Below are 23,302 nucleotides of genomic sequence, written 5' to 3'. Positions count from 1 at the left end.
GTAACAAGAGTGAAACTCCGTCTCAAAAAAAAAAAAAAAAAGGAAAAAAAAAGAGAAATCAAGCGGCAACAGGAGGACTAAGGTAAAGACCATCTGAGAGCGCAGTAACACTGGGGAACACCTCGAAGTGTCTGCAGAGCAGGGAATCCTGCTGTGGTCCCACAAATGCCTTCTCAACATGGAGACTGCATGAGGGTCTTGCAAAGATCTCTGAGAAGGGAGTTGACCTCTGCTCACAAGATCCAGGAGGGTCTTTGCAGACGGGAGCTGGCAAGGAGGAGAAAAGCCTTGCAGGGCAGAGATCACGGAAGGCCTTAGGCTCTGTCTAAGTTCTCGGAATATGGAGTGATTTTAATTGCTCTATGTCCTTAGTGCTAGGGAGATAAAAGCCCCTGATGCATTGGGTGTGGTCAGACCCAGTGGCTCCTCATCGGCTATACTCCTGATGCCACAGCAACCCTATAGCAATCGGTGATAAACTCAGCGTACTAGTTTAGCATGTCTTAGAAGGATCTCAAATCCTGTTAAATGCTCAGAGCACTAGTTTAGCATGTCTTAGAAGCATCACAAGTGCTCTCTCCCACTATCTTACCTACCCCTTACCCTCCCTTCCATGTCTATAAGATCAATGAGATTATGCACATAATAAATGTGTTTGGAGCCCAGAGCTTGGGACCAACGCTGTAAATTCTACTCTTGTGTCTCTGTCTTTATTTCCTTTTCGCAATCCCTCGTCACCTCCGTGACTAAGGGCACCCACGTACAGGGTTGGGGCTGGTACCCAACAGAAAAGTGAGCCTAAATGGAATTTGGAGAGACGTGGGAGGGAGCAATCCTGGAAGTCCTTACAGGCAACTTGTTGTACTTAAAATGAAATCTGAATTCGTCCCTTGTCTGCAAGGCCTCCACATTATCTAGCCTTTGCCTACATCTCCAACCTCATCTCCTTTCCTCCTGTACTTATTCCTAGCCACACAGGCTTTTGGGCTTCAGATTCAGCCAAACTGTTTTGGTCCTCCAAACATTTGCACTGCATGAAAGGCTCTCCCCAGATCTTTCCCATCCTGGCTTCTGCTTTGCTTCTCATTCAACTCAAAGATCATGGTCCTCAGAGAGGCCTTTCCTGACCACTGCACTCCAGCCTGGGTGACAGAGTAAGACTGAAAAAAAAAAAAAAAAAAAAAAAAAAAAAGCTTCAGATGAATATTCTTCTTCTTCTTTTTTTTTTAAAGCCTACAGCACCCAGTATTCCCAGGCCCGACCCTGCTTAGTCTCCGAGATGAGACAAGATCCGGCGCGTTCAGAGTGGTATGGCCGTAGACGAATATTCTTTTCTGTTCTAAAGAGTTCTACTATTCGTGTAGAAAATTTTAGCTTTACTGCAGAGAAATACAGCTGATACCTAGTAGTGGCCATTTAAGTAGAGTACTCAACTATCCATCCTTTTTTTTCTTCTTCCTTTTTTTAAAAAAATAAATTACCAAGCCACCAGAAGTGCTGAATCCACTATTTTCATGTCATATTTTCACATCACGCTATTTTCACGTCACTTATCGCTATCTGAAATTGTTATTAATCTGTTTCCTCGTTTATCGTCTGTTTCTGGGGATCCTGTGATTTTGGGTGGTACTTGGCTGTCACCCTAGCACCTAGAACGGGGTTCCCTGCACGCTAAAAGTACTGAAAAACATTGAGTGAATGAATGAATGTCAGGAAGATGAAATATGGAGGGAGGTGAGAAATCCATCAAAGGCTCACAGAATAAACTCAATTTTCGGACGAAAGTCGGAAGAGGCCCAGGCAAGTCAGCTGAGGGAGGGAGCGGGGCGGGGCGAGGGCGGGGGGAGGCTGAGTCAGGGCGAGGGAGGGGCGGAGTCAGGGCGAGGGCGGGGCGAGGGCGGGGCGGAGTCGGGCGGAAGCCGGGGCGGAGGCCCAGGAAGTGACGGCCCCTCCGCGCTCCCGGGGACTTCTGGAGTCCGCGAAGTCGGCAGCGCGGTTGTTGTGGCTGCCGCGCTCCCCGGCCTTAGGCGATGGAGAACGGAGCGGTGTACAGCCCCACTACGGAGGAGGACCCGGGCCCCGCCGGAGGACCCCGGAGCGAACTCGCCTCCTACTTCTTCCTGGGCCGACTCCCGTGGCTCCGGCGCGTTCTCAAGGGCTTGCAGCTGGTGAGTCCTCGGCCACTGGGGGTGAGGCGAGCCCGGGCCTGGGAGGCCGCGGAGCTGCTTCTCTTCGGCTTACTTGTTCAGTACGAGGCTGTTTCTACACCTCTAGTTCCTCCTCTCTCCGCCTGGGGCGGCCCCTCGGCCCTACGGCTCCCCACATCTGGGGCCCCCCAGCCTGTTAAGCGGGTCCAGGAAATGCGTCGGAGACCCAGAGCAGCCACTTGAACCTCTTCCACTCATCCTCTGTAGCGGCTTTCCTCCCTTCTCCCGGCTGTACTCTGCGTTATCGTCCGCAGTGCCTGTAATTAGACTGTGGAGCGCTTTCTGTTTATCTTTTCTGGCTTTTGCGGTTTTCCTGTTGAGAACCTTTGAGGGCAGTTTAACCTGCCGAGCAAAGTCCTCGATACCAAGCATGGCTTTGAGGGGTGTGTGTGTGTGTGTGTGTGTGTGTGCGTGCGTGTCTAATATTGTCTTCTAAAAGTTTGATATCGACTGGAAAAGACTTATTTCAGAATTGAGTAATATGGGTTCGAAGTGGAAAGTCAAAGGGCAGCTTTTTGTGAGTATGTGCGGATAGCAGAACTAGGACATGGTATGCAGCTTTCCATTTCATTGGGTTTCTTTTAAGCAGTTAAAGTACCATAAATCTATTAGTGAGAAAATCACAGCATCTTTTGAGATTTAAATTATAATTCGCTTTACAGTGCTGTTGCTCCTGTGTCCTGTTTCAGCCACAGATGAGGAGGAACATTTTCTGCAGTAGAACCAGTGTAGGAAAAATCGAAATGATTAGAATGTTTATGGGCTTTGTTTTGTCTTACTTTACTTTGTTTTTTTAACCATTCTAAGTAAAAGGTAGCTCGTCGGCTTCCTTGGAAAGAACTTAAATTCTTACCACTCAAATGGCTAGAAGTTAAATTCTTAGAACTCAGATGACCTACTTTTATTGAATAGAACAGAAGTCGGAAAATCGGCCTGCTGTTGAGTGATCAAAATGATCATATCTGATGATGACTGGGAAATCGTTTGAAAGTAAGTGGTAATGTGGTCTATGGAACCTAGCAGGATCGGGCCTTATCTTTCTCTCCATTCTCCCTTTAGGTGGGTCCACACCGGCCACTTGGGAGGCATCAGGGGCTCCTTCCTACCACTCACTGTTCCTTTGCATAACCTGTTCCTTCTACCGTCTTCCTTCTGCTCTTCCTCTTGTCAGCTGTCACGTGATTTTTAGATATCAGCTGTATTTCTCTTCAATAAAGCTAAAATTTTCTACATGAATAGTAGAACTCTTTGGAACAGAAAAGAACATTTATCTTTTTTTTTTTTTTTTTTTGAGTTTTGCTCTGTCACCGTGCTGGAGTGCAGTGGTGCGATCTAGGCTCATTGCAACCTCCGCCTCCCAGATTTAAGCAATTCTTCTGCCTCCGCCTCCCAAGTAGTTGGTACTACAGGCAGGTACCTCTGTGCCTGGCTAATTTTGTGTGTCTGTGTGCGTTTTTTTTTTTTTTTTTTTTTTTTTTTTTTTTTTAAGATGGAGTCTTACACTGTTGCCAGGGCTGGAGTACAATAGCGCGATCTTGGCTCACTGCAACCTCCACCTTCAGGGTTCACGCGGTTCTCCTGCCTTAGCCTCCTAAGTAGCTGGGCAGTGCACACCACCACACCCGGCTAATTTTTTGTATTTTTAGTAGAGATGGAGTTTCATTATGTTGGCCATGGTCTTGAACTCCTGACCTATTGATTTGCCCTCCTCATCCTCCCAAAGTGCTGGGATTACAGGCGTGAGCCACCGCTCCCCGCCTTTTTTGTATTTTTTATAGAGACAGGGTTTCACCATGTTGACCAGGCTGATTTGCCCCCGGACCTCCCAAAGCGCTGGGATTACAGGTATAAGCCACTGTGCACGGCCCATCGGAAGCATTCTTGCTGCTTAAAAAAATCGTGTGTATCGGTTGGCTGCCCATAAAATCTCTTGTTTTCAGTTGCGTTTGTTTTTTCTTTCTTTTTTTTTTTTGAGACGGAGTTTCGCTCTTGTTACCCAGGCTGGAGGGCAATGGCGGGATCTTGGCTCACCACAACCTCCGCCTCCTGGGTTCAGGCAATTCTCCTGCTTCAGCCTCCTGAGTAGCTGGGATTACAGGCACGCGCCACCATGCCCAGCTGATTTTTTGTATTTTTAGTAGAGACGGGGTTTCACCATGTTGACCAGGATGGTCTCGATCTCTTGACTTCGTGATCCACCCACCTCGGCCTCCCAAAATGCTGGGATTACAGGCTTGAGCCACCGCGCCCGGCCCGGTCTGTTTTTTCTTTCTAATAAAAAGTGGCAAAGCTAAAGTAAAATTTCTGAGTACCTTACAATAGTGTAGTAAACTGTAGTTTTATGTCTTTGCAATAGAACATAACCAGTTTCCTTCCTTATTGCTGTTATAGAAGAAAACATGGAACACAACAGAAATTATTGTGGTAAATGTTATATTTGGAAACAGAGAAGATGAATTTGCCTTAAAAGATCGTTAGACTAGGCCGGGAACAGTGGCTCACGCTTATAATCCCAGCACTTTCAGAGGCTGAGGCGGGCGTATCACCTGAATCAGGAGTTCAAAACCAGCCTGGCTAACATGGAAACCCTGTCTCTAAAAATACAAAAATTAGCCTGGCATGGTGGCGCACCCCTGTAATCCCAGCTACACAGGAGGCTGAGGCAGGAGAATCGCTCCAACTCAGCAGGCAGAGGTTACAGTGAGCAAAGATTGCGTTACTGCACTCTAGCCTGTGTGACAGAGTGAGACTCCGTCTCAAAAAAAAAAAAAAAAAAAAAAAAGTCATTCATAAGAAATGGAGAAAAGATAAAAACAAATATCTCTTTATGAAATCCATTTATTTGTTTATGCGGAAATGTTTATGTTACAAGAATGCCTTCTTTTTTTTCTTTTCTTTCTTTTTTTTTTTTTTTTACATTTTCTCTAATTTTATTTAAAGCCATCATTATATATTAACAGTGCAAAGGTAATTCTGTCTTCTCTGGTCGCATGGCACGACCTACTCTAGCCTTTACACCAGTGCCCGGAAAACCTCCGTCTTCTCCCAGTGCAGCTGGTGTAACTGCTTGGCCAGGCAGTGGAAAGGGGCTTCAGAGTTTTCCATCTGCTTCACGGATGTTTCAAAACATTCCAGGTCCTGGCCCAGCGCCCACGCCTGGGCCTCAGTGGAGTCCACTGCTCGTCTGCCGGCCAGGTCTGTCTTGTTCCCAACTAAAACACCTGGGAGACAGATGCCTGGAGCCTGTGACTGAGCCTTCTCCAGCCACTTGTTGCAGTTGTTGAAGGACTGTTCACTGGTCACGTTATAGACGAGACATAAGATGTTGGGACTCTCCCACAATTTATCCAACATTTCCGAAAACAGCTCCTGGCCAGCAGAGTCAAAAATGAAGAGTTCCACACTGTCTCCCCTGTCAGGAACTGGCACTGTCTTCACCACCAAATCCATTCCTGCTGTCAGCTTATAGCTCTTCTGGAAATGGGCTCCATCACTGTGGAAGATCTATGCCAGGGCAGTCTTGCCCACTGCTAGGTCTCCTGCCAGGATGTGTTTGGCTGCCAGCTTCACCATGGTAACCAACACTCCCGAGAGCCATACCCAGAGGACAAGAGGGTCGCGGGTGGGTGGGCTTAGGGCCCTGGGCCGGCCTGCCCCGCCTCCCCTCCTTGCTCAAGAATGCATTCTTTAATATGGAGATTTAAAAGTATTTTTTCATTATTGCTTTTCACTTTGATGGTTGTCTTTTTGTTCCTGCTTTGTCTGTTTTGATAATGTCTTATCTCTTCACAGGAACAGTGTATTATGGGAATTGTCAAGAAAGTCCCAAGAGAGTTACATAAGAAGTCAGTAAAAGTTGTCTTCCAGACTGGGGCTATACAGCGTCTTTGCCTTAACTTAAACTCTGATAGATTGGTTGTTTTACTTTAGATGGTTAATTTTTCAAAAACCTGAACATAATTGCTGAGCTCCAGTAAGGAAACAACTGTAAGGGAGAAACTCATAATCATAAGGGGAGGTGTTTTAACAAGGGACCTGCAAACCCTTGGAAATTATGTTCAAAATATTGTACACTTGGCCGGGCGCGGTGGCTCAAGCCTGTAATCCCAGCACTTTGGGAGGCCGAGGCGGGTGGATCACAAGGTCGAGAGATCGAGACCAACCTGGTCAACATGGTGAAACCCCGTCTCTACTAAAAATACAAAAAATTAGCTGGGCATGGTGGCGCGTGCCTATAATCCCAGCTACTCAGGAGGCTGAGGCAGGAGAATTGCCTGAACCCAGGAGGCGGAGGTTGCGGTGAGCCGAGATCGTGCCATTGCACTCCAGCCTGGGTAACAAGAGCGAAACTCCATCTCAAAAAAAAAAAAAAAAAAAAAAAAAATTGTACGCTTTTGTGTTTGAGTATATTATTCTGGATCCATAAATCTTAACAGAGTCTCAAAGATCCTACAAGACAAAGGAAGCCTGCTCTAAAACTTAGAAACTAGACACTGTGTATATACTTAGGAAATTCTTAAATTTTAGAGTCTTAGGAGGTTGAATTGGATTGCCTCTGAGGTTCTTAAGATTTTTTTTTTCAAACCTCTGAGGCTCCATGGGGTTTGCTGTTACAGAACTGAACATTGAAGGGAAAAAGAGTGGAGCCTGTACACACATAGAGGAGGATTAGAGATAAAAAAAAATAGCTTTTCTGTCCCTTGAAGTTACATAGCTGTGTCTGCCATTTCAGATATGACCTGAATTTTGTCAAAAACCTAAGTGACCCCCAGCTACAGTTCAGCCACCCTTCCAGAGCTTAAGAAGAAATACTCAGTTGAGAATTCAGTACAAGGAGTTCCCGGAGTCCTAACTTTACGCAGTGTTTCAGTTTATCCTATCCTTAGATTTGTCCATACGTTCATGTTTTATTTTGTGAGTTCTTTTGAGGGAGTTTTTGTTTTAAAGGGAGAATTGATGTTTGGTAGCCTAATTGCTTGCTGGTTACGCTGGTGCAGTGACCTAAATATGTGTAATTTTCTGTGCAACAAGCTCCACGTTGTGCCCATGCTATCAGTGGACTGTCCTGATAGCTGCACAGTACTGGGATTCTAGTCACTCATCTGGCAAGCAGTTTTAGAATTCATCAGTGATTTTTCAACTTATTACATTATAAATAATGTTACCCTATAAGTACCAAGAAACAAATTACTTAGAATTTCTCATATTGCTGCTCTTTTCATTATTTATATATGAAAACTGATGCATAATAAATTGAAATGTTCCATTTTTACCTTAAGGAAGATCCATAATGTCATCAAATTATACCTTTGAACCTTTGTAAGAGCAAGTACTTGCCTAAGGCATGGGTGGCCTGGCCTGTTTCTTCAGACCAATGGATTGTTTAATTTGAATTTTACTTATAACTATAAGGTTTTTAGTAGTAAAGTTCATTAATTTATAATTCATATAATTTAGTAGGTGGAGCCTTATAATTAATGGCAAACCTTTAAAAATTCTTTTTATGAAATACAAGTAGTGACTAATAAATTAATGGGGAATTCATGTTTAATATGTGACAGTTTTAAGGAATACTTAAAATTTCAGAAAAGGTAGTGAAACTGAAATGGAGAGATAGATGCAGGGTAGTAATTATCCAGTGTTTAAATCACTAGAGCTGTGAGTAAGATCACCTTTTAGTCACTGAGACTTCCCAAATCTGTTGATGTCAGCAAATTGTTTTTGATGTATGACTTAATACATTCAGGGAAATACACAGAACTCTGGTTTTAACTTCAGAAACCCAGTCTTACGGGGAAAACCCACACAAACATACATAGTTGTAAAAGGAATTTAACAGTGTTTCATTGGGAAAGGAAATACAGAGTGGGAGTCAGAGACTTGGGTTGTCTGTGCCAAGCTAACTTGAGGCTTAACCTGTCAGTAGATTAATTCCATCTTTGTAAACATGAGGGCGGGAGACTGTATGCTCTGACATTAAAAGCTTGATCATTCCCTTAATTATATTTGGGTAAAATTTTATGTCATTAGAAGGAGTTACGTTGGGTATACAGTTGTTAGGTACTTAGTTTAATATTCAGTAAGCAGTATTTAGTATGATGACTTCATGATATTGAGAACAAAACTTTACCCCAAAATAGTAATCGAGCTTTTTTACTTATGGGTTGCATTTACCATTAACTTCTTACCTAATTCAGTGACATTTTTCTCTCTTCCTATTCTTGACCACTTTGGCATTTAATGCTGGTGACTGCTCATTTCTTGAAATTCTTCCTTCAACTTTTACACTTTTTTTCTTTTGGTTACAAAAAAGTGTCTTCTTACTAAAAAAAAAAAAAAATCAACTGAAAATATTAAAATAAAACCACTTTCCCACCCCTCATACTGCCAGGTGTCACTGTTTAACAGTTCAGAGTATGTTTACTTGCTGCTTTTTAAGCAGTTTTCTTTTTTTTTTTTTTTTAAAAAAAAAAAACAATTCCTTTGGCTTGCTTGTCCTCTGCTACTTGCTCTTTTCCCTCCTCCTCTTGAACTGTAGAATTCTTTCAGGCTGGTCTCAAACTCCTGAGCCCAAGCAGTTCTCCCGCCTCAGCCTCCCAAAGTGCTGGGATTACAAGTGTGAGCCATTGTACCTGGCCAACAGACTTTCATATTGACAACAGCTTGTAGTGCCAGTTTCTTGGCTTTTAACTTGAGATGGAAACTAGCAAATGTCCAAACTTTTTTTTTTTTTTGAGATAGAGTCTTGCTCTGTCAGCCACGCTGGAGTGCAGTAGCGAAATCTTGGCTCACTGTAACCTCCACTTCCTGGGTTCAAGGAATCCTCACGCTTCAGCTTTCCAAGTAGCTGGGATTACAGGCATGCGCTGCCATGCCCAGCTAATTTATATGTTTTTAGTAGAGATGGGGTTTTCCCATATTGGCTAGGCTGGTCTTTAACTTCTGGCCTCAAGTGATCTACCCGCCTTGGCCTCCCAAAGTGCTGGGATTACAGGTGTGAGCCACTGTGCCCTGCCAGATCTCCAAACCTACTCCTTCATTCTCTTAAGATATCCAGGCAGAACCTGCCTCTTACTATTGCTCTGAGGCTGAAGGTCGGTAAGAATGACCCCTATTAATACATTTGGGATAGGACTTGTAATGATTTGACACTGACTGCTTCTGGACAAGCTGGATCCTGTCCTTTTTTAACTGAGATTAGACAAGCAGCCTATGTCTATCCTACAGGTAATATTTTATTGCCATATAACCTTCACACATGAGTGTGCCTCATAGACTAATTGTAACATGAATGGTTTATTCCCAAACCCTAGAATTTTAGGCTGGTGTCTTCTCTCAGTTAATTGACTTATATACACCTGAGGCATATTTTGCAAATTTCTCATAGAGAAACTTCTAAAACTTGGACAAGATATAACATAGAGGCAAGAAAAGGGCAAGTGAAATGTTAGATATTTCGTATTTTATTAGACTATAGTCATGTAAAAACTCATCCTGTAACTATGACTGCAGGAGACCAAGGAAGTATCTTTACATGGTAGCCTTCTGGGATTTGTCTTTGCGTTGTCACCTTATATTCTGTGGTGTAGTGATTGGGAGTGCCTTACCTAACATCTGTCTTAAGGAGGTTGTTTGGGACATGCTGGGCTATTTCATGCTTTACTAACTTACAGAAAATCAGAGGGATAGTACCTATGTTTTTTCTTTTATATAAATTATTTTCAGTTGGGATATATACATTTTGTGTAGCCAGTAAGAGGGAGAGGAAATCCCTTAAAGGTTTGGATACCAGTATAGATTTGAACTATTTTTAACTTTTTATTTATAGATTCACAGGAAATTGCAAAAAAAAAAAAAAAGTGTACAGGGAGGTCCCATGCACTCATTTGTGTGTGCATATGTGTGTAATTCTGTGTAATTTTACCACATGTATTGCTTTCTATAATCACTACCACAGTCAAGGTACTGAACTGTGCCGTCAGCATAGGGCTTCCCTGTGCTACCCCTTTGTAGCCACACCCTTCCCCTATCTCTTGGCTGCCACATCGTTATTTTTATTCTAAGAATGGGCTATGAATGTAATCATACAATATGTAACCTTTTGAGATTGGATTTTTTTTCTTAGATGATTCTCTGGAGATTTATCTAGGACATTACGTATATCAAGTTTGCTCCTTTTTATTGCTAATATTCCATAGTATGGATATACCACAGTTTGTTTTCCATAGTAAGCATATACCACAGTTTTTTTGTTTTTGTTTTTTGAGACGGAGTTTCGCTCTTGTTACCCAGGCTGGAGTGCAATGGCACGATCTCGGCTCACTGCAACCTCCCCCTCCTGGGTTCAGGCAGTTCTCCTGCCTCAGCCTCCCGAGTAGCTGGGACTACAGGTGCGCACCACCATGCCCAGCTAATTTTTTTGTATTTTTAGTAGAGACGGGGTTTCACCTTGTTGACCAGGATGGTCTCAATCTCTTGACCTCGTGATCCACCCGCCTCTGCCTCCCAAAGTGCTGGGATTATAGGCGTGAGCCACCGTGCCCTTACCACAGTTTGTTTTAACCATTGCATCTGGGATGTTTCTAGTTTGGGGCTATGATGAATAAAATTGTAATAAACATGTACCAGTTTTTGTACGAACATAAAGTTTTCATTTCTTTGAGATAGATGCCCAAAAGTTCTGTTACTGGGTCGTATGGTACATGCTTAGTTTTGAAAGAAACTGCTGGGTTGTATTATTATTACTGGGTCATAAGATATTACTATTACTGGGTCGTATTATTATTACTGGGTCATAAGATATTTTTATTACTGGGTTGTATTATTATTACTGGGTTGTAAGATACATGCTTAGTTTTGAAAGAAACTGCTGAACTGTTTTTGGTGGCTGTACCATTGACTCTTTTGAATGAAAATGTTTTGTAGGATAAGATGTTTACTGTTGCTATGAAATGCATCTGTTGATTTTGGTAGCAATCCTGTTGCCATTAACCTGTCTGGTTGCTTCTACTGGCCTGACTGGGGTGAGAAGGTAATTCCCTTTAGCCTCTGACTTGGGTCATCAGTCATTTTGATGGTTTTGGCCCTCAGAAGGAAACTCCCTCAGCTTCCTCAAAACCCACACAAACTGCCCAAGCAGAGCACTCTTCTTTTCTGTCTTTCCTTCTGTTTCTAGAGAAGAGTTAGCCCCAAACCTGAGCCCTGAATCCTGTCTTTAGAGAGCCATTTTTCTACCTCTGTCTTTAGACCCACCCATCCTACTGGTTTCTGCCTAAGCATTTAAACATGCTCAGTTCTCTCCCATGTTGAAATTACCTTCTCTTTGACCTCATCCACTACTGCCCTGTCTGGCCATTCTTTCCCAGCCACACTTGTTGACTATGCTGTCTCTTATTTCTTTGCCTTACCCTCCCCTTAACTTCCCAATATACAGTATTGTAATTGAGCTTCTCTACCTGACTACCTTGGAACTTGTCTTGCTAGTGTCACTGACAACCTTCTGATATAGCTCAGTCTAAGGCAGGTGTTTCAGTGTTGTTCTTATTTGACCTCTAAGTAGCACTGAGCATTCTTGATTACGTGTGTGTAAGTGTGTAAATACTTTTTTCTTGTTTACTACCATTTTGATTGCTACTCTTAGTTGTCCTTTGCTGGTTTCTTCCCCTCTGCATATCCCTTAAATGTTCAGTTCCTCAGATTTCCACATAAGGCTATCTTTCTTCATTTGGGTCATCTCACCGTCCCACGTCTTCCTCTGCAGCTCAGACCTCTCCTTTCAACTCCAGACCCATATGTTCATTTGCTTTCCAACCACATCTCCACCTAACTTTCACAGACCCCTCAATCACAGCATATTTAAAACTCAATTTATTCTTTTCCCCAGCACCTTTGCCTTTTAAAAAGAAAAAATCCTGACTCTTTCTTCAGTGAGGACCAATCACATATACAGCAGTTGGAAGTAGTTAAAAACCACTTGCATGTAATTGGGTTGCCAAGTTAACTAGAGTTAACATTCTTCACTGACCATACCAAGCATCCTGACCACATACCAGTCACCCACAGCCTGCCATGGCCAGTAGCCATCTCATTAGCACTCCAGAACTCTTGCTTCTGTCATCAGTCGAGTTGTGGTGTTCTCATACTGCTTTAGGCTAACTATATTTTTATGGCCAAACTGTTAAATGTTACAAAGCTGAAACTGAGTGTGAAAAGGAATTTTTTTTAAACTAAACTGAATGCTTTGGAAAGACTGAAATATAAGTTACTAAAATATTTATCTGCCATGGAATTAAGGAAGAGCGAGGCAATTGAAAAAGGCTGGTAAAACTAGTTTGACTCTAGAAAGATTCTGAACTCTGTTTCTCAGGTGTTTAAGATCTCACTTCACTTCAAATAACATCAGTCTGGAAGTGGTAGTCCATAGATGAGAAAGTGATTAGTGCAGAAAATGTGAAATTCCAGTCAGTAGGCCTGTAAAGAAAAGACTCACTTCAAAAGATGAAGAATAAATGTGCCTTTTTTTTTTTTTTTTTTTTTTTTTGGAGGCAGAGTCTTACTCTGTCACCCAGACTGGAGTGCAGTGGTACAACTTGACTCACTGCAACCTCCACCTCCCAGGTTCAAGCAATTCTGCCTCAGCCTCCTGCGTAGCTGGGATTATAGGCACCTGCCACCATGCCTAGCTAATTTTTGTATTTTTAGTAGAGACAGGGTTTCGCCATGTTGGCCAGGCTGGTCATAAATGTGTCTTTTTAAGTTAAAGTGTTTAAGGTACATGTGTTTCTCACGTTCCACATTATTTATAGGCATCTTGTCTGATACGAGCTTTTGCATCCTGTCTGTTAAGAGCTTCTGCTGCCTCTCCCAGTGATTGCCACTCTTCTCCATTGCTGCTAATTGCTATCATTTGCCCTGATTTCCTATATCAGCTTCCCAGTTGGATGTCTGCCCCAAAAGGTTTGCCTTATCTCTGGTCCTTTCTCCATATTGTAGCCAGTAAGAACTATTGAAAGCATAAACCTGATCATTATCAACCTTTACTTTAAAACCCTTAAGATCCAGACTCTTTAATTTATGAGCACATTTTGATCTGGCCTCAGCTTGCCTCTCTAGTCTCATATAATAATTTGTATGCTGCCATTCTCTTCCCTTAAACTATACTTGAGCCATGTTGATTTGACTCACTTTGACAGTTCAGTTGGAGGTCGGGGCATGTGTCTGTATGTTGGGTCATGGGGGCAGGTGCCATGCTCTCTCATTTCTGGGCCTTTCTATGTACTGCTTCTCTGCTGGGAATTTCTTTCTTTAATCTTCAATCCCCGAAAGTGACTCTGTTCTTCAGGTCTTCAGCTTTCTCCTTCAGGAAGCCTTTCCTGATCCTGAAGTTGAGCATCTCTCCTATGTGCTTTTATAACAATATATATTTCCCCTGTTCTGGCATTAGTACACGATGGGTTAATTATTTATGTACCAGTATTTCCTTCAAGGCAGCCAAACTGTAAGTTCTGTGTAAATGGGGTTTATTGACTAATCTTGTTTGCCATAGTCTCCACGTTGTAAATATTTGAGTAAACAGATGTTATTCAGAAACAGCTTTCTAAATACTGTAGGTTCTCTGAAAAACACTTAAGTGAAATGTTTTTCTTCATTTGTAGTTGCTGTCTCTGCTGGCCTTCATCTGTGAAGAAGTTGTATCACAATGTACTTTGTGTGGAGGACTTTATTTTTTTGAGTTTGTAAGCTGCAGTGCCTTTCTTCTGAGTCTGCTTATACTGATTGTTTATTGCACTCCCGTTTATGATATGGTTGATACCACAAAAGTAAAAGCATCGGTAAGCATGGGAAAATATCATTCCTATATTAAGAGCATACCTATTTTGTAATCTGGCGTAGTTTTATTGTTCAAAGCAGTAATGTTTTCAAACTCAGCAACATGAAAAGATAGTATCCCTTGTTCCAACTTGCTCTGCTTCTAAGTACCTCTTTTTCCTACCAAAGGGATGATAGAGAGGGAAAGTGAGATTAGAATGAGAGTGACAAACACTGTCAATAGCTTATAGTTATTGGTGGTTTAATGTAATTCACATTAGACTTAAAAAGCCTAGGAAGAAGGAACTCAGGAGGAGCCAGGCCTGGTGGGAGGAGCTTGAGGGGAGGAGCTTAGCATGGTAGGATATTAAGAGGATACAGATAATCCTTAGAATTTTGTTAATTATATTTGTAGTCTTTGAAAAGTTTTCCTTTTTATAGATGAATATGTCATAACATTTGGACAAGGGAAAAGTTCTCAAGTACCTGAGCTGGTTGATTCATGGTTTGAATGTGTAAAAAAAAAAAGAAAAATATACACACACACACACACACACACACCATTCCAAATTCTGGGTGAAAACATTTATATTTTAAAAATTAAAGATTGAAATCATTTTGTCATTTCTTATCTCAGTAGTGAAACGATATCACTAACCCTAAAAATATTTTTAGAAATGTTTAGTTTTTATTTTAATGCTGCTTCTGTAGTGTTTAAAGCACAGTGATCATTTTGACAAGAAACAGTGGATAATATTGTCCAGTTTAGTATCATTTTGAGAAGAAACACCGTTATAATAATTACCAGTTTAGTATAATGGTGTAACCTAAAAAAAGTAAAACATTTATTATATCAAACTTGAGCATTTAAAAAGTCATTTTAGAGTAAATACTGGTTTAAAAATACAGAAAAAAAAGAAAAATCAGTTATTTCATTTAAAAATAGCTTTGTATTATTTTGCTGCATTCCTTTCAAGTCTTTTGTTTCCATTCGTAGATGATTTTTAAAATTTAAAATATTTGTAATCACAGAACATATGTTGTACTTTTTACCTAATATAAGGATTTTTTTTTTTTGAGACCGTGTCACCCTGTTGCTCAGGCTGGAGTGCAGTGGTGCCAATCAGTAGATAAACTCATCATATAAGCTCACTATGGATTACCCTCTTGGAACAGTTGATGGCAATATGTTATTCCAGAAAGCTTAAGTGTCTAAAAAAACATACTGTTGGCATACTTCTATTTGATAATGGGTGGTTTTTAAAATTCTCTCTTTTCAAAAGTGCTTTCAGAGCATTGGAGAACTCTCAGAAATGTCTTCCTACCATAAAATACTTTGAAAGGAAAGAAAAATGCTTTTTTGCTGGAAATAAGATGGAACTGTAATAAATGCTTTGGCTTGGATAATTTTAATATGTCCCAGAGAAAAAGAGGACACACACACACACTTGTACACATACACACACATGAGGTCTTTTCAGGGACTATTTTTTTTTTTGAGACTGGATAATAAAAAAGGTCCCAATTAGCTGGGACTGCAGGCTTATGCCACCTCTTCTGCCACAGGAGACTGTTGTTACTAAAAGATTATCTTGTTATATGCTCTCTCAATATGCCCAGCCCAGTGTGGGTACTGTTTTTTTACAGGGTATTTATTGAATGCCAGGCTTATTGAGAAGTTAGGAGTTTGGGTATGTAAGTTTGGGTTGTATCAAGGAAAAAAAGTAAGTAACCAGAGCTTTTTAAAGTTAAAAATGAAAAAGTTCGTTTCCACGAATCTAACTATATTGTATTCCTTTTGTGTTTTACGTCTATGCGTAGGATTTTTATATTGCTTTGGGAACAGGATTTGTGTTTTTGTTGGCGTCCATCATTTTTGTTTCCACCCATGACAGGACTTCAGCTGAAATTGCTGCTATTGTAAGTACCTTGTATTTTTAACATTGCTTATTTTTTGTTTCCTTATAAATACAGAATTTGGAGAGTACTTGACAAGTTATACAGTATGTTAGAGTTGTTTTTCTTTTAACTTATTTTTTAGTGTAATTTTGAATAGAAGATCTAAAAGGAAATCAGTATGATAGCCTTTAAAACCTAGAGCCTGTGGCCGGGCGCGGTGGCTCAAGCCTGTAATCCCAGCACTTTGGGAGGCCAAGGCGGGTGGATCACGAGGTCAAGAGATCGAGACCATCCTGGTCAACAAGGTGAAACCCCGTCTCTACTAAAAATACAAAACATTAGCTGGGCATGGTGGCGCGTGCCTGTAATCCCAGCTATTCAGGAGGCTGAGGCAGGAGAATTGCCTGAACCCAGGAGGCGGAGGTTGCGGTGAGCCGAGATCGTGCCATTGCACTCCAGCCTGGGTAACAAGAGTGAGACTCCGTCTCAAAAAAAAAAAAAAAAAAAAAAAAACCTAGAGCCTATAGGATTTGACTGAATTTTGTTTAAAAAAAATCCATTTATTCCACATAAGAATGTGTTATTGCTAATGGAAGTAGTAAAATTGACTTTATTATCTTATATTTCTCCACTTTCAGTTCAACAAATGCACACTTATGTACCAGGTACTATTCTAGGTATGGAGAATATATGGGAGAAATGATTCAGAGGTTCAGCCCAGAAAAAGAGATAGAGAAGTAAAATTTTAATGGAGTTTGTTAAGTGAACCAAGAAGTTGTTTAAGACTGGGTGCTGTGGCTCAGGCTGGTAATCCCAGCACTTTGGGAAGCGAAGGTGAGAGAATCATTTGAAGCCAGGCGTTCAAGACCAGCCTGGGCAAGCAGCATAATGAGACCTCATCTTTACAAGAAGAAGAAGAAAAAAGTTGGTCTAAATACCAGTTTTCACTGGGTTATACATATCCTTAAAGGTTCATCAGGACTTTTCAAGGACTACTAGGCAGAGATAGTTTTTTTTTTTTTTTTAGTCACTGAAGACGTTCATATAGAGCAGAGATAGTTTTTAAGGAAATCTATTTCCAGCTTTTTAACCTCCATATGTAATCTTTCTTAAAACTAGTATGTCTGAGAATTCATCTCTGGTGAAGGAGTCTTGCTAGCTCTTTTCTGCCTTCCCATTTGTAGTCGCCACCCACCTTGCCCCGTCAGAAGAAAAATTGCTTGTTCTGAATCTTGCTGCATTAGTTCCTTCTTGTACTACTATATAGAAATACCTGAGACTGGATAACTTATAAAGAAAAGAGGTTTAATTGCCTCTTGGTTCTGTTGGCTCTATAGGCAGCATAGCTGGGGAGGCCTCAGGGAACTTAGCATCATGGCGGAAGGGAGGCGGAAGTGGGCACATCTTACATGGCCAGAGCAGGAGGAAGAGAGAGAGAGAGTGGGGAGGTGCCACACACTTAAACAGGCAGATCTTGTGATAACTATTACAAGAACAGCACCAAAGGGGAAATCTGCCCCCATGATCCTATCACTTTCAGCCAGGCCCCACCCCCAACATTGGGGATTCCAATTTGACATGAGATTTCGGTGGGGACACAGACGCAAACCATACGCATTACTATGGTGGATTACCCTGAGTTGTAAAACAAAACAAAAAACCCCTTGAGTACAACAAAGAGACAGTTGAAGATAAAGATCCAATTTTTATCTGAAATTCTTGGGGCCAGAATTTTTTTTATAGAATTCAGAATATTTTTTAGAAAGGTAATGCTGTACATTTCCTAATTACACAACACCATTTGAGGGCCTGGGACAGTACCCTGTAATCTAACATTGGTATATCTGAAGTAAAACATAAAATACTTATAGTAAAAGAGATAAGTAAAGACTGTAAGTAGTCTACGTGTCAATTTTGAGCCAAGTGAATCATGAAAACCTTCAGTTAATGTAGCTCTTTGGGTTCGGAATTGTAAATCAAGGATCATGACTTTGGACTGGCACCAGTGCTGTGAACTTGAATGACTAACAGCTGGGTAACAAATCTTCTTGCAGGTCAGCTGGTTTCCAGTTAGTACTTTGTTTTTAACAAAATTGAGGTTGTAATTCATAGAGTTGTCAGCTAATACCTCATTAAAACTGCTTTTTATGATAGAAAACTCAAAAGGAGTTCAGAGAATTGCATGGCTATATTTACGTATTCATGCTTGAAAGTTAGCACTTACGTGTGTAAAAACAGAACATAGAAATAAAGTTAATGCTGAACCTTGATTCATTCTAGCAACAAGCAATATTTATTCATGGGTATACGAACCAATAGAAGAGAAAAATAAAAGTTTTAATAGGGCTTTATGGTTAATTGCAGTTTAGAAATATTTTTGTTGTAGAGGAGTATGAGATGGTGATCAAGAAAATAATGAGTATAAAGATACATTACAATAACATTCTGTGGGGAAAGTGAAATGAAGTTGATGAAAAATTGAGTTCTGGGAAAAAATTTACAACTGTATTAAGAAATTTGTATTTTAATTAGATGATGCATTAGACTGTCCCAGTATTTAGATCATTGGATATATTTAATATTGGTAGTTTAAAAAGTCAATATTTATAATATGCTGGAAATTACCTTTTGTAACTATTTAAACTATGAAAAGTTTGATAGACTTAAATGAGTGAGGAAGTCTTTTTTGTTTTTTTTTAAATTTAGAAATATGTGAACAAAAGAGCTAGAAGATCACTTGTCTGGATTATATAGTATAGAGGGCCTTGTGTGGACTGGAGCTCTCTGAGGCAGTTAGAGACAGCTTCAAGGACAAGGGTGACATTTGGTCTGAGTTTGATGGTTGAGAAGGTTGCCAGGAAAATAGGGGGATAAATGCCATCAAGTCAAAAATAAAGATTCCAGAGAGAAAAAGACTTGGCTTTTGCGGCAGGTGCTGGGAGGGTGGGAGGCGTTGATAATTCAATTTAGGTTGGATATGTTGGAGATATCTGAGGGAATTAATGAATTTGGAGCTCCGTTTACTCTGTGGTAAAATGAGGTGGAATGCATATTCTTTAGAGTGGGGAGGAGAGGTCAGGAGACTGTAACAGACATGCTAAGAATGTTACTAATAAAAATCTTGGAGATAGGGAGTGTTAGATTTGGAAGAGACTTTAGCCATCCATCACCTACATCAATTTTCTCTTTTTTATAGAGAACTTATTTGGCCCTCATATCCTTAAGGGTTTTGCTAGTGGAGAAGCTAAATTTGAAGCAATTACATGGTCTTCTGTCTCTTGATAGAATTCTCAGAATGTTTGATCATATGTTAGAACAATTGAGGAAGCGATTTAAGGAAGAGGAAGTGGGTGGTGGCGTCATGTCACTGTGTCATTGCAGTATGACAACTGGAACATGTACTTTATTTAATTTAACCTAAAAGTATCTTCAAAATGGAATTTTTGTTTTGATATTAATAACTTTTTTCATTTTCACTTAGGCTCAGTTGCCTAGTTACATACTTTCCTTATCACATCTGTGGGTCAGTCTAACCATGCAAATATTCTTGTGTTTTGTATCATTTTATAGAATTTAATGTTCATCTGTTAACCTTAGTTTCTTATGTTAGCACTCCACATATAAACATGCATTCATAAGGCAGGACATTAGTATTTTGTGGGACTTTGACTAATAGCCATTTTTCTGGAAATTTTTCTTTTATAACTTCTTTCCATTTATTGATGACTTAAATTTAAAAAAAAAACCGTTAAAGAGTAGTTGTGTTTAAGATAAAATTTATGAACATCTTGCTTACAGGAAAGACTCTCCAAGCCAAGTAGGAAATGGGAGATTATATTCCAAAATTCCTCATATAACCTTTCTCCATTTTCTTGCTCAGGTATTTGGATTTATAGCAAGTTTTATGTTCCTACTTGACTTTATCACTATGTTCATTGAAAAACTACGGGAGTCCCGGCTGAGAAAACCTGAAAATACCACTAGGGCTGAAGCCCTCACTGAACCACTTAATGCTTAAGGATTCTGGGGTAGTGATGCTGCATTGTGGTGCCTGAGCCCTGGAAGAAATTCTTGTAGAATTTGTGTAATTGTTTAAACCACGTCTTTTGGAGAGCAAAGAGAAGGTCAAGAAGGCAGTTTTATCAGTATTGTGTCAGTCACCACAAATCAGGTCAGAGAAGCAAAAAAAATTTTTTTTAATAATGATCGAAACTATCTCAAATGGAGATTTTGGTGGGAGGAGGGGAAGACAATGGTTTCTTTAAATCGCACAGCTCAACGGTTGATAAATGATTCCGTCATTCTGTTACAGGTCATTCTTTTACTAGGCTTAGCTTGCAAATTATGCTTTATAGCTGTATAAACATGAATATAATAATCTATTTAGAAATGGTTTTATTTTTAAATTAATTTGCTTAGCTGCTTAGATTATGTTCTGTTAATGAAAATTTAACATAGTTAAGAAACCAATATTTAAAATGTTGGTCTAGGTTTCTTAACATATAATATCAGACTTTACTGTATTTCACTCAGCCTTAAATATTACAATACTTTTGGATAACTGCTATTAATTCTTTCTGAGACTTTTGTATAGCCTATAAAGTGTATGAGAGATGTTGGTATTTTATGTGTTTAAAAGCAACAATATCAGCAACTTCATGTTTATACTGCACCTTGGTCATTGATGTCAAGTAAAAAAAAGATTGTTTTATAACATATAAAAAAATGGAAGAGGCTGGGCACACTGACTCACACCTGTAATCCCAGCCTTTTGTGAGGCCAAGGTGGGGGATTACCAGAGGTCAGGAGTTCAAGACCAGCCTGGCCAACATGGTGAAACCCTGTCTCTACTAAAAATATAAAAAATTAGCTAGGCATCATGGCACAGGCCTGTAATCTCAGCTACTTAGGAGGCTGAGGCAGGAGAATTGCTTGAGCGCAGGAGATGTAGGTTGCAGTGAGCCGAGATCGTGCCACTACGCTCCAGCCTGGCCGACAGAGCAAGACTCTGTTTCAAAAAAAAAAAAAAAGGAACAAACTGATACCACACTTAAGGACCAAAGATAAGAAAGACTTTTTTCCCAAGAAAGTGAAAGTAATTATAAAAATGGCTGGGCTCAGTGGCTCATGTGTGTAATTGTAGCACTTGGGAGGTCGAGGCTGGTGGATCACCTAAGGTCGGGAGTTTGAGACCATCCTGACCAATATGGAGAAACCTCATTTCTACTAAAAATACAAAATTAGCCAGGTGTGGTGATGCATGCCTGTAATCTCAGCTACTCAGGAGGGTGAGGCAGGAGAATCGCTTGAACCCAGGAGGCGGAGGTTGCGGTGAACTGGGATTGCACCATTGTACTCCAGCCTGAGCAGCAACAGCAAAACTCACATCTCAAAAAGAAAGAATTATGAAAACATGCTTTGACCACTTACCAAGTATCTGGAGAGATGAGTTCTTACTATGATTTAGAAAGTGGTTCAGTTCCCCTCTTGACATTTTTTTTTTTTTTAACTAAGGTTAATACAGCTCTGTAGGTCTTCCGTAGTGTCTTCTTTGAAGCCAGTCTGTTTTTCTGGGACCCCACCCTTTGGTTTTTCATCTATTTGAGATGCCTCTTTTCTCTGTCCTTATCAGACAGAAATGGAGCCCTGTGCTGCTTCCTCATTTAGCCAAGGTTGACCTCTGGCTCTGACGCTTACTTGTTGTCAGTTGTCTTTAGGTGGTCCTGCATCTTGAGCCCTTTTAATTGTGAACACCATGTAGCAGGATCTTTAGAATCCTTGTTTTTACATAGGCATTGCTCTAGTTTGTTTTTGGCAGGGAACATCTTAAGAAAGTAAATATCTAGGGAATCCTGCCCAGACTAATACTGTTGGTGGCATAAGGAAGAATCAAACCATTCTTAAGCGATAAGTTTATAATCAGAATTGTCTGTTGGCTGTCACAGATAGGCAGGGCACTTGGGATATGACCTTTCTGTCCAGGTGGTTCACAGACTAGACCTTTCTTATCCTCCTCGTGGAGTTTTGACCCAAGACTCTAGTGTTAAGATGATAAAAGCCCATATATCAGGTCCTTCCGCACTTTGGTGGATGTCTCCCAGAGTAGGTTTCCTATTTGAAACAGTGGAATCATGTTTCTAGTGATAAAGTTTAATGACCTCATTCTTTTTTTTGTTGTTGTTGTCATCTGCTATTTGTGTGTCATAAATAGGTTTTAGCTGCATGAATGTGGCTAATGTGGTTCTCAGAAATTGGTCAGTATGGCCCAACATAGCTTCTGCTCTGTCTTACTGACTCAATACCTTTAGGATTTGTATCTTGAGTTTGGATGCTAATTAGTCATGTCACCACTGCTTAATTGGGAGATAATGAAACCAATCCTGGATGGTGTTTTTAAGAGAGGAGAAATTGCTGGATCTTGGGTCTAAGAATAAGGACCAATTCAGAAAACTAGTTTGTGGTAGGTAGACTAGAGTTTCACATCAGATTGTACCATTGTGGCTTTTAATGCCCTTTAGACCTATCTAAAATTCAGAGCATATCATCTGGACTACCTCAGTGGTGCCACCACGCATTGGGCTCATTCAAGATTGACAGATACATTCTCAGCTGGCCTATTATAAAACATGTTGCCATTGAGCTTAAGCTCTGCTTGTTCTGAGGTTTCACCCCCATTTGTTTAATTGGTGCAAAGTGGCTCTCTTAGTTGGTCACTTAGTTCTTTTTCAGAAAGATAATATGTTCACTGGTATTTTTGGTCACTCTTAGAACCTTCCTTCATGTTGTTTTTTCATGGGACCCTTGTAGAAGGAAAAGGGAGTAAAAAGACCATTGCAGTAAATAAGTTGAAGGTGAACTTGGGACCAGAAACCACTATTATGTACAGAAAATGACAAACTCCATAAAACCAAATTGAAAATCATTTTTAAATTAACAGTTACAGTAAATTTAATTTTATATTTTATACAGATAGATTGCTTAGAATGGTTCTGAAGACTTAGAAATGCACTTGCAGTACAAAAATTTTATAATTACTTAAATTATGTTTGTTTGGGGGCTGGGAAATGTATTTTTACATTGTTTGTAGCCAGTCATTTTTTAATCTCTCTTGATGTCAAATTTTATAGTCTTTTTAAATAAATCAATTTAATTAAAATGTTATTTCTGTAATTGTTTATTACGGATGTGTGCTGTTTGAATGAAAAGCTGTCTCTGTAGTTGTGGGAGTTGGCTCTACAGCTTGCTGAGTGCCTATGTAGAATACTAGATTTTGGATCTATCTAGGATAGAAAAGAAACAAAGCCATTTCCTAACCATGAGCTGTCCCTCTTATTGGAAAGTTAGAATACATATTTAAACAACATTTTCAGGGAACCACATAGGAAGAC

The 23,302-nt window shown here is 40.3% G+C and overlaps 1 protein-coding gene and 1 pseudogene across 1 annotated transcript; one reads left to right on the top strand and one right to left on the bottom strand.

The window, feature by feature from the left end:
* The first annotated feature begins 1,931 nt into the window (after positions 1 to 1,931).
* On the top strand, positions 1,932 to 23,075 carry CMTM6 (CKLF like MARVEL transmembrane domain containing 6). Its single transcript, XM_003930925.4, has 4 exons — positions 1,932 to 2,168; positions 13,862 to 14,038; positions 15,837 to 15,935; positions 19,795 to 23,075. Exons 1-4 carry the CDS (start codon positions 2,031 to 2,033, stop codon positions 19,930 to 19,932), a joined length of 552 nt encoding a protein of 183 aa, XP_003930974.1. The 5' UTR covers positions 1,932 to 2,030; the 3' UTR covers positions 19,933 to 23,075.
* Positions 4,440 to 7,699, bottom strand: LOC141585651 (intraflagellar transport protein 27 homolog pseudogene; annotated as a pseudogene).
* Positions 23,076 to 23,302: the final 227 nt, after the last annotated feature.

The sequence above is a fragment of the Saimiri boliviensis genome, chromosome 9 (genome assembly GCF_048565385.1).
Source record: "Saimiri boliviensis isolate mSaiBol1 chromosome 9, mSaiBol1.pri, whole genome shotgun sequence".
Taxonomy (NCBI): Eukaryota; Metazoa; Chordata; class Mammalia; order Primates; family Cebidae; genus Saimiri; species Saimiri boliviensis.
The sequence above is the reverse complement of the archived record's forward strand: the minus strand, read 5'-3'. Positions and strand labels throughout refer to the sequence as shown.